This window comes from Trichechus manatus, unplaced genomic scaffold (genome assembly GCF_000243295.1).
Source record: "Trichechus manatus latirostris isolate Lorelei unplaced genomic scaffold, TriManLat1.0 scaffold00329, whole genome shotgun sequence".
Lineage (NCBI taxonomy): Eukaryota > Metazoa > Chordata > Mammalia > Sirenia > Trichechidae > Trichechus > Trichechus manatus.
Genome location: NW_004444265.1, coordinates 134289 through 146715, shown reverse-complemented (window position 1 = coordinate 146715; position 12427 = coordinate 134289). Strand labels below are relative to the sequence as shown.

The following is a 12427-nucleotide window of genomic DNA, read 5'->3' as shown; positions in this document are numbered from 1 at the left end:
CTCCTTTCACACCATGAAGCTGTCCATGTATGAACCCGTGCTTCCATCAGCATATGACTTCTCTTATAGTTATTTATTCAGTCAATTAGGTAGCACTTTACATGCAGTTTAGAAAATAGTGAGGGTTGTATTTCCTTGTTAGAGAGGAATATGGTCACGTTTGTCACATATAAATTCTCATGGATATTTTTACGCTTTCCTCATGCTAACAGGTGATAAAAAATGCAGGCTTGGGTTCATCTCTATTCGGCCTCCCAGACACAGTGCTGACCCCTTACATGGAAGTCTCACAACAGCACAGCAGGTGAGCATCCTGGCCCTCAGCTTGCCTTGTGCAAAATGAGGTTAAAAAAAATACCAGCCACGTAATCTTATAGGAGTACCATGTACGCACTCTTGCAAACATGTCAAGGGGTGGACTGAAATACATAACATGGCACTATCTGGAATGAATAATGAACGCAAATGCTGAAGAGTTGATGTGTCAGAACACACAGCTGAAAAGAATTGGAAAAAGAGCATTATATGCAAGGCAGAGCCCTCCATCCTTCTTCAGCTCAGCATCCTTTTAAAGTCGTGTCTTGATAGGACAGAAGCACTGATGATACACCAGTAAAGAGGGGTAACCGAGCTCATGGGAACCTTGACCTCAAGAGCCATCTAGGTGGCATGTTAGGAAAGACTGTCCTTGCTAATTAGGGTCACTTACTTGAGAAACCTCAAAATATGAGGAAACTGTAAGGAGCCCAGGATATTCCACTCTAAGAGGCACAGAGGAAGAAAACTGTTATATAACTTCCGTGCTCCGAGTTAGGGACTATTCCGCCTAACTAAGCTATTGCTAGCTTTTGTGAAGTTGGAAATAATGTTTCCCCTGGTGACCTGTTATTAGGAAGGTCATCGCTGAGAACAGTCTTTTTCATCTGATATTTTTTCCTCTTTAGCCTGAATCAGCTTACCTTTCACAAAACACACGTGCACGCACATACCTGGAGCTAGACATTTGGGATTGCCCTATTTTTATTTGACATAGATGAGGTGACTAGACAGAAGACAACCTTTCCTCTCTTTGAATGGCATGAACACATAATGTTTCGTTACACATAAATAGAAACTTACAGGTGCAGACAATAGGAAAAGTATCCCTGAAGTCAAGACTACCCATGGTCTAAAAACTCTTACCTGCCACCAGTCACAGGAGTTAACATGTATATGTTAAGTTTCTTAAATGGTAACTTCACAAGCACTAAAATACTCACACTCTTTCGAACAGGTCACAGTAGTTTCATATTTCTTAATTCTATCCAAGTAAATTTAAGCTGGTTTCAAGTTTTATTGTAGATACTTCATAAAATTCTAGAAATTAGCACTCTCACACAAAATAAAACTAGATGAAGTGAAATGAAATGGTGTAAGGACCAGGGTTGATATTGATAAGTAGCGTAAATTCTGCATTATAAAATGTATAAATGAAAAATAAAGAGAAAAGGCTCTGTCAGGTTATGAATTGTGTGTTCTAGAAAAGGGTGTGCTGGCAAGTGAAATCCGCGGACAATGTGTAGGACTGATATTTCAACATGGTGCTTGAAAAGGATTGGCAGATGTTGGATTATCCATATTTTTACAACAGTAAAAATTAATAAATCAAATAAGTTTTAAAAATAAATAAAATTTTAAAAAAAGAGAGAAAGGATCTTGCATTGACCTGTTCTAATGAAGTGCTGCCGAGCAGGATTATGTCTTTGTGAGCATATCTTTCAAACTCTTTAATATAAGACGGGGTGGCTTCTTTGGCCTGTTTGTGGAGTTCATGACTTTTAGTGGAACTCGTCGCCCCTTCATAATCTGCAGTCTCTTCCTTGATGCTTTCATCTATTTACCACAAGGAGATCACATAGAATTTCACTTGGTCTTTGAAGTTTTAATATGGTTAAACATACGGTAGACTAACCACTTTTTTTCTTATAAAGGCTAAAGTTTGTTTTTTTATAATCTACAGTTTCATAAATTATTTTCTGTGTAATGTACTGGACAATCGCGAAAGCCTAGAACAAGTTTTAAGATAAAATATATATATATATACCAGCCTTTCTTAACCCCGTGATGTTTACAAAGTGAGCAAAGAATCCAGCTATGCATGAAAACCTTTTTCCCACTTACTAAATATTTTCTGAAGTGTGGAAGCTGTTTTCTGTGTTAATATTACATGGTGTTTACTTCAATAGATTACTACTTACTGGTTGTTTGCTGAAACCAGCTTGACAGATGGATAGATTTCGGAGAAAGCAGAGCTCTCTGGTTCATCTTCCCAAGTTACGATCCCTGAGAACAGTAGCCAAGCTCTGCACACACAGAAGTACTTTGTCCAGGCTGCCTCGTTTGTTGGCATAGAAATGCCAGCATTTATAGAAATGGTATGTGGACTTTACTTCTCTCTATATCATCTGAAAAGTGTGTCATCTACAAAGTGTATCTACTCATCTAGCCAGACGCATGCTGTAAATATAAAATAATCCTCTCTCTTCCAATCTCTAAAGTATGCTGGAGAGTGAAATATGGAATTTTCCATGCCTTCAGTGCCAAATTTTAACAAGAACCAATGGAAGCGCGCTTCTTTTGCAAGAGGGAGATGAGGTAGGTTACTGGAAAAGGACTGGGCTGTACGGTCCAGAGGTCCGGCTGGGCTTTCTTCTTCGTTCATTGATTCATTAATTCACGTTATATAAGTCAGTAGACTTTCTATAAATTCCATGAGACTTTTGTAAGCCCATAAATGATTTTTTAAGACCTATTAGGTGCTATCTTTGTCTCCAAACTAAGACAGACAAGGACGAAAGGACTGATGATCTACTTCCAAAACTCATCCAATGAAAACCCTATGGATCAAAACAGAACATTGTTCGATATGGTAGTGAAAGATGAGCCCCCTAGGTTGGAAGGCACTCCAAATACACAGTGGCTGCAACAATGGGCTGGAGCATACCAATGATGGTGAAGATGGCCTAGGATTGGGTACCGTCTTGTTCTGTTGTATATAGGGCCACCATAAGTTGAGGCTGACTCAATGGTAATTAACAACAACAACCCTGGATGCTACCTACAAATGTATGCCTTGGGTAGTTGCAAGAGATCCCAACTGCAAACAGTTGTCAGAATGGTGGGGACCAAATAGGTATACAAGCACATCACTCAGTGGTTAGCTAGCATAAAAAAAAAAAAAAAAATTATTTGATCTATGTTTGCTGACTCAGGTGTTAGACTAAACATATAGACGCCTGACAGATTTAAACATGATCATTTGAATTCAGAATTCCTCAAAATGAGTACATAGCTAGCTTGAAAAATGAGTTTGCTTTGTTTATAAAAACCAAAATAAATAAAAGGTTGACTCCACAAACTGACAGCACAAAAGTAAAGGGGAGGGACACCCAGGCCAGAATAAGTTCTATTTGGATGTTGTGAACGGGGATAAAAAATGTGGCCCAAATATTTAGGGTTGTTATGAGGTTTAAATAAGTTAATACTTAACTTATTTAGAACAATGTTCAGAATATCGCCAGGCACATAGAAAACACTCTATAAGTATTTAGCCATGATTACTATTTTCATCATAATTATCATTACTTTTATTATTCTAGGAATGTGCATATCAGGTCTTCCCGACAATAATGGTCATGCTGTTGTTAGCTGCCATTGAGTTGGCCCCTGACTCATGGGGACCCCATGAACAATGGAATGAAATGCTGCCCAGTCCTGCGCCATCCCCATAATTGGTGGCAGATCACACCATTTCAATCCATAGTGTTCACTGGCTAATTTTCAGAAGTAGATCGCCAGGCCTTTCTTCCTCATGCATCTTAGTCTGGAAGCTCTGCTCAGACCTGTTCAGCATCATAGCAACACACAAGCCTCCACTGACAGACGGGTAATGACTGCACGTGAGGTGGAGTGGCTGGGAATCAAAGCTGGGTCGTCTGCATGGAAGGTGACAATTCTACCCCTGGACCAGCAATGCCCCCACAATAATGATAACAGTAATACTTAATAGTCAGCACTTTCTAGGTGCTAGGTTCTATCTTAAATGTCTTACATGTAAAAATTAATCACTTAATACTCATAGCTACTCCATGGAGAAGGTATCGTATGTCTATTTGGCAGAAAGGGAAAAGAAGGGCTAAGAATTGACTTCAACTAGTATCACAGCTAATGAAGGTGAAGCTTAAACAGAAATCCAACAGAAATAATAAATATCAGAAGACTTTACCACGATCATCTCCTTCTCTTCATAAATACCTTGAGTCATTTTACATGGAAGACAAAATAATTGCTTAGAAGAACTGAGCACACACTCCAAAAAAAAACCTTAATAAAATTATTCCCTATTTATTAAAATATAGTGAAACCTGTGAGAGCCGGAACTCAACAAGACTGCCTTGTTTTTCTGGGTCTTGCAAGTTTTCTGCTTTGGGCAGGGTGCAGTCTTACCACTTTTCTATGGCTCTTTTTCATGGAAAATATTTGAGTTTTCCTTCTCTGACAGATTGCCACCTTACACAAGTTCCAGCTTTTGCAGGTTTTACGGTACATGGGTATATAGTAACTTAACGCGTTAGTAAAAATGACAATGTACTAAACTAAAAATTCAGAATTTATTTTTGAAAGGATTGTCTTTAAATTCTTAAACACATATAAGACTTTATTTCTTAAAGAGTCTAACATTTTCAAGTATGAATTCTCATGCTAAAATAGAAAAGTAGGATTCTACTTGTCTTGTGTCACACCCATAATAGTTGTTTGAAAGCTAAGATACAGTATGTAAGAGGAATAATACATAGCCTCATAGTTAGTGAACACAAATATGCCAGATACCATACTGGGATTCTGCAATAGGAAAGTCTGCCATTTAAGGCTGTAAATTCTATGCAATTATAGAAACTTAGGTCATAATTATTTTCCCCAAAACTTTAGCTATAATTTAAATATTTGCAACCATTGAAAACACAAATAGATCATCAATGAATCATTATATATAGAAAAGACAGATTAGTATTTGCAAGAAATCATGTCGATCAATTTACAACTCATCTTAAGACAAAAGATTGAAAATCCTTGGTCTCTTACCTTGGAGTTCTCCTCGTCCACTCTCGTGAAGCAGCTCCATTAATTGATTATAGAGAATTCTGTCATCAACTTGTAGGGGTGTTAAAAGAACATATTTATGATAACTTTCTCAGCAGTTAATTTATAGGTAGGCAAATGTAATTACAAGAATAAATTATTAGTCATTAGGGTTATTTAGTTCTATTATGGATAATAGACACAAAATCTACTCAGTATGCTTCCTTGCTCTGGAAAAAGAAAACAAAAAAAAACCTTTTTAAATCAATGATAATTGGAAGAATGATTTTTAAATGCATATTGCAGGGTATGCATAATAGGCTACTTCTCCAATAAAAAGGATCTCATATTCAATGGGTTGTGACATCTATTGCACAAGGATCATTTCCAAACAAGCCATTATGGTTTGTCAAATCAGACACTAGAATATATAAGCATTTAGTCAAAAAGAATGAGTGTTTTCCATTAGCTACAATCTATATAGCATACTTTTTAGTAGATTTATATAAGAGCCAACAAATCTAGAGGGTCCTGGATTTTTTTTTTTTTAATGTATGTTTTTGTGATATAATTGCAAATGCAAGGGTTTCTTAGTTCTTTTGTGAATTTAAAGCAATGAGGCCACATCATATGTATCTAACTATACATATATACATATATACGTGCATATGTGTGTGTGTGTACGTGTGTTGCTGTGATGCTGGAAGCTATGTCACTGGTATTTTAAATACCATAAGGGTCTTCCATGGTGGACAGGTTTCAGCAGAGCTTCCAAACTAAGACAGACTAAGAAGAAAGGCTTGATGATCTGTGTCTGAAAATCAGCCAATGAAAGTTTTTTGACAAAACAGAACATTGTCTGACTCGCTTTCTTTGGACATGTCATCAGGAGGGATCAATCACTGGAGGAAGACATCATGTTTGATGAAGTAGAGGGCCAGCAAGGGCAAAGGATGCCCTCAATGAGATGGTTTGGCACAGTAGCCACAATGACGGACTCAAACATGCCAGCAATCAGAAGGATGACACGGGACTGGATAATGTTTCCTTCTGTTGTCCAGAAGGTCACCATGAGTCAAAGCTGACTCAACAGAAGTGCTTTCTCTCTATATATATACACACACACACGCACATATACTATTCCAAATACATGGCTCTGGAAAAGGTTTAAAGGATCAGCTAGGTGGATCTCATGCCACTAGATAAAACCAAACATAAATCATGCCAGGCTGGATGACCATCCCAGTCTTAGAATTAAAACACACATACATATATCAAGCATATCCCCCCTCCCATAGGAGGCAAATGAATTACACTGTGCCTATACTATTACTGTGGTGACTTTAATATGGCCCATGAATTCCTAGTACTCATCACTTTGCACTCCATGGGTAGGCCAACTCTAAATGTGGCTCTGAGTTGGGGTCAGAGACACATTTTGAAAACATCAAGGTGGTGATTCTACAACTTAAATCTAAACTACCAGCAAGTATTCTAGATGAGCATTCTGGGGCCTTCAGTCTCCAAATTAGAGCTCCCGAAAACTCTAGATCCCCTACTCTATCCATACCTGAAATCCTTCCTATATCAGTGTTGGACAAAATCCAATGTAGTCTATACTCATGGGTTTGAAATAATTAAGCAGTAAAGTGTAGGCTGCTAGAGCCAGGCAGAATATTTGAGGTCTATGAAGTTAGTAGCTTCTGCTGATGATACGTACAGAAGACTTTTTCAAGTACCAGTTGACCTGGAAATGTCCTGTTCCTGCCGGAGCCAGCACGCACCTCCTACCGCCTCAACCTTCAGGGAAAGGGGAGGGAAGCAATTCCTGGAAGACGTTTTGCAGATTACGCATTAGGGAAGCATGGACCTTGGTTCCAGCGCTGCCCAGATCTTTACAACTCTTAATAGGAGAAGCTACAAAACTTATAAAGCTTATATATGGCTCATAAAAGAATCTTATTTGGAAGTTACATTGAACACTAGCGGATGCAGAGATGGATAATTCTCTGCAGATGTAATAAAAGCCCCAATATAAGGATGTGATAATCCTGAGAGAGACCAATGAGGGTCACAGAAAAAAATAAAAGAACATACATTTAGGGTGCTAAAACGAAGAGACAAACAAGTGGTAAACAGGATTAGGAGACAAGAGCGTAGATTGGTTTGGTATGAACCGAACACGAGGTCAAATCCCAGCTTTGCCGCATACTAGTTCTCTAAGCTTGGAGCAATTTCTTAGCGTCCCTTGGCTTTAATTTAATCCCCTTGCCCATCAGAAGGGATGGTTGGGAGGGTTAACAAGATAACATGCGTAAAACACCTAGCTTCGTCCTGACACGTAGTAGGCACTCAGCAAAGGGCCACCACCCTCATTTGTTTGTTACTTTGTAATTGTATGACATGCATACTCTTTCAAGTTGGAGTTCCGTCATTCTGAACTAATATTTTTGTTCTCATTATGAAGTACTGAGTTATAAACAACTCTTTGTGGATTGTAATGAGAGGCACATGAATCAGAGGTACCGAGGAGCAGGGGTTAAGAGCTTGGCTGCTATCGAAAAGGTCGGCAGTTCCAATCCATCAGCCGCTCCTTGGAATTAATGAATGAGTAAATGAGTTGACAGTGTTATGCATAGTATCTGGCACATGGGAAGCCTTCTGTAGGCATTAGCTAATATTAGTTACCTAGCGTTCTAGGCCACCACCCGTCTGTCAGTTCGTTGTGCTGTGGTGGCTTGCGTGTGGCTGTGATGCTCGAAGCTATGCCACCAGTATTTCAAATACAAGGAGCAGCTCCAGTTCAACAGCAGCTAACAACGGTGTTCAAGGAGTGTGTTGGGCTGGATATAGTAACTCTGACCACACAAAACCGTACTAAGTAGATGTTATTATTCCCGTGTTAAGATGAAGTAACAAGCTCAGAAAGATTGAGTGTCTTTCCTAAGAACACACACAGATCTGGTGGGTGTGGAGTCTACGATATCCTACTCTTCCTCCATGGCCTTGCACCTGCTGGTTTTCTCCACTCTTTCCTTTCAGGCAACTTTTAAAGGGGGAAGGAAGCCAGTTAATTCAGGCTGTAGCAAGGGGTTTTCTCTTGCCTTCAGCTTCTGTGTTATGTAACCTCTTTGGTTCTCCAGGGATGAGTCTTATGGGGGCATCTTTGAGACATTCTGCTGACCAGATCTGCCTACCTGAAGGACCAGAACTTCTACAGCAATAGTCTTCTCGATTGCAATCATCCCTATTGTCATCTCAGCAATAAACTTTGTAAACTGTAGAGTACTTTGTAAACTGTAAAACATGTCTCTTGCTATGCAGCTTATAAGGAGCAGTGTTGAACTGTTCTTTTTTTTTTTTATATAACTTGCCATCTTTTTTTTTTTTTATAACTTGCCATCTTTTTTTTTTTTTATAACTTGCCATCTTTTTTTTTTTTTTATTGTAGTTCAGGTGAAGGTTTACAGAACAAATAGTTTCTGATTAAACAGTAGTACACCTATTGTTTTATGATATTTGTTAACAACCCCACGACATGTCAACCCTGTCCCTTCACAATTTTTATTTATTTATTTATTTTTGGTGAAAATACACATAGCCAAAGATCACCATTTCAAAAATTTCTACATGCATGGTTCAGTGACATTGACTATGCTCTTCCAATTGTGCTGCTATTCTCACTTTAGATGAAGGTTCACAGAATAGTTTCTCATTAAACAGTTAGTACACATGTTGCCCTAAGACAATGGTTAGCAACATCACTACACATCAACACTGTCTTTACTTAACCTTGGGTTCCCTATTACCAGCTTTCCTGTCCCCTTCTGCCTTCTAGCCCTTGTCCCTGGACTGCTGTGCCTCATTACTCCTGTTTTGTTTTATGGGGCTGTCCAATCCCCGGCTGAACTGTGAACCTCGGAAGTGACTTCACCACTGATGAAAGGGTGTCTGGGGGCTGTACTCTAGGGGTTTCTCCAGTCTCCTTTAGGCCAGTAAATCTGGTCTTGTTTGTGTGTGTTAGAATTTTGTTCTACATCCTTCTCCAGCTCTGTCCAGAACCCCCTGTTCTGATCCCGGTCAGAGCAGTCAGTGGTGGTAGCCGGGCACCATCTAGCTGTACTGGACTCAGTCTTGTGGAGGCCTTGGTAGCTGTGGTCCATTAGTCCTTTGGACTAATCTTTTCCTTGAACACTCTCCCTTGCTCCCGAAGGGATGAGACCAGTGGAGTATCTTAGATGGCTGCTCACAGGCTTTTAAGACCCCAGATGCTACTCACCAAGGTAGAATGTAGAACATTGTCTTTATAAACTGTGTTACGCCAATTGAGTTAGATGTTCCCCGAGACCATGGTCCCCACAGCCCTCCGCCCAGCAATTCAGTCCCTCAGGGAGTTTGGATGTGTCTATGGGGCTTCCATGACCTTTCCTTGTACAGGTTGTGCTAGCTTCCCCTGTATTGTGTACTGTCTCACCCTTCACCCAAGATGAACTGTTCTTTTATAACCACAATTAGATTGAGGAATATACGAGAAGAAATTATTATGGTACTAGTGCACCTTCATGGTTCAAAAGTTAGGTGTTGGTTCCATGCATTCAACGAAAGGAATTCAATAGTCAAGTGTAAGCAAATCTCATGGGTTGCATGCATTTGACAGAAGAATGCTCATTTCAAATCGAAGGGCAGGGATGCATTTGTAAAGCAATGCTACTCCTCATCCACATAACATGGGCCTTGGAATGGCACCACACTGCTTACAGAGCATCAAATGAAAGCAGATTCCTGCTCCGTTCCTCTGACCAGCTTTCTGTCCTTGATCAAAAATTACCTTTGCTGTCCATCATGTTATTAGTGGTTAAAACTTACCATTTAAATTGTAAGCTGTAAAATCTAAACGGAACTGCATGTGTGATCTTTGTCACCTCATTTTCATGAATGGAAAAGAATATTCTGACACAAAAATTACATACTTAATTCTAGCTCACCCTCTCTGCTGACCTCCATCCCACACTGCCTTGGGTTTATTTCCTCATCCATCAGTGGGTCAAAGTAATTTCTGCTGCATTCATTTCCTGTGGAAAGTACATGCAGTAAGGGTCAGTGATTATTAGAAGCACATGAACCGAAATGTTAATTTTGAAATCGACACCAGCACAGAAGAGCCATTTTAGCTACTTTATAAGCTTAATTTTTTTACAAGTCTTCCAAGCCTCCCTTTTTTTGTAATTATCATCCAGCAAAAGGTCAGAAAAGGTCATTCAAGAAACAAGTTCACACTATCTTTCGGTTGCTAAAATGAATGAGAAAATAATCAAATGTAGACTTTAGAAAAATAATAATAATAAAAAACTCAAGTCAAATTGTGCTAAGGATATGCTCAAGGATTGCACGTTGTTGGATAATGAAAACGTTTAGAGTTCCCTGATGAGACTATTTCCTTATTTGTATTTCACTAAGTATATCATGTTGTTGTGTCCAGAATTCTGTAGCCAGCTTAGCAGTGTCTTAATTATGAGAAACTCTAGCAATATTTCTACGATGGGAATTGAATGGAAAGAAAGGAAGAGAGAGAAGCCTGCTTGCTGGTCTTTTTTGTTGTTATGTCAATTTAAATAACATGAAGGGAAGATGCTTTATCTAGAAATGTTATTCAACACACATCAACAATCTCAGCAACACAAACCAAAAGTTCTCATTTCGCTGCTCACTCACTCTATCCTTATCTTGATGACTAAATTGTAGCATCGGGTATGGCTTTGCAACAGAGAAAAAGGTCTGTTATCAATTTTCCAAATCTAGTTTCATACTTCCTGCAGACTGAAACGTATATGTCTGTTGCTCGTAATTTGCATCCAGCCAAATGTAACCTATTCTGACGATAATTCAAGTTGCCTAAAACACTGCAAAAGAAATACAGTGTTTTGGACTGAAAGCAGCAATGACTTTGAAAGTATTGCTCACAGGGAAGGGTTAATACATACCAGGTAGACTGGGATACTCCATAGTATATTTGTTTTAGGATCAGAAATAATCCAAACAGCAGCTCCTTTTCCAAGGCTAAATGAAATTTTGATACGAACCTAGGTTTAATTTATATTTCTAGACTGGCACATTTTTGCTGTCAGTCTCTGGTCTAGCAATGTAGTAAGCACCAGAACTGAAAATCTGCTTTACCTTGAGGTCTCAATAAAGAAAAAATAAATGAGTTTCATTTTTGTTACTTTATCTGTCAACAACTACTAGGCTGGTATGAATCTTGGCAGTATGTAATCAAAGTCTTCTGTACTGCAATAACACAGCCATTCTACCTCATTCACTGTAATTGTTTTGTTTGGGTTTTGTTTTTTTTTTCCAACCTCTATCACAAAGCACTGTGATACTCTAAGTACTCTCTTCCATATGCTGGCAAAATAATTCACCTATGTTAAAGCAGAAATGGTAGTCTATTCCCTTATTAAAGTGCCATCGCAGCGTCAATCAGCTCCTGTGCAGACATCCCAGAAACACCCTAAATCCAATACAAAACTCATGTTCTTCACTTAGTGAAATTACTTGTTAGTAAGTAATACCAAACCAATCAAGACCCTGGAGAGGGAAACAAAGTGAAGGTATTTTTACTAAAAGTCTAGAATGAGTTATTTGGTTTTTAGGGGCTGAAATCACTTTCTTCTCTATCATTAGTTGAGAACTAGGAGTCTTGTATAGCTGTGCATGAAGGAGGCCTGTAAGCGGAAGTCTTCCCAGACTGAGAAGTCTGCCCTCAGGGCTTCATGCTTCAGCACACAGCTCAGAGATACCATGTCTGTTGTCATTGAATTGACTCAACTCATAGTGACCGAAGGTGTGTTCGAGCAGAGCTGCTCCATAGGGTTTTCAATGGCTGCTTTTTCGGAAGCAGATCTCCAGGCCTTTCTCCTGGGGCATCTCTGGGTGGACTTGAACCCCCAAGCTTTTGGTTGGTTTGGTTAGCAGCCGAGTGCATTAACCATTTGTACCATCCAGGGACTCCAACTAGAGATTTAAAACAAAACAAAACAAAACAAAAACCCGTTGTCGTCGAGTCGATTCCAACTCATTGCAACCCTATAGGACAGAATAGAGCTGCCCCACAGGATTTCCGAGGAGCAGCTGGTAGATTCGAACTCCCAGTCTTTTGGTTAGCAACTGAATGCTTAAACACTGCACCACCAGGGCTCCAGAGATAGACCCCCTTAAAGTTCTAGGTATGATTTTATAATCTGCATAAATTGCTCCTCCCACATTCAGCGTAGGTTGCTGGATACATGTAAGTTATGAACGCCACTTCCGG

The 12427-nt window shown here is 39.3% G+C and overlaps 1 protein-coding gene across 1 annotated transcript in view; it reads right to left on the bottom strand.

The window, feature by feature from the left end:
• Positions 1-12427, bottom strand: part of LOC101341140 (uncharacterized) — a gene marked incomplete at its 5' end in the record, with an annotated part of 300061 nt that overhangs the window by 265940 nt on the left and 21694 nt on the right. The window contains one exon of the mRNA XM_023725574.1: positions 10104-10190. Coding sequence (XP_023581342.1) covers positions 10104-10190 — 87 coding nt within the window. The remainder of the gene's footprint in view (positions 1-10103; positions 10191-12427) is intronic.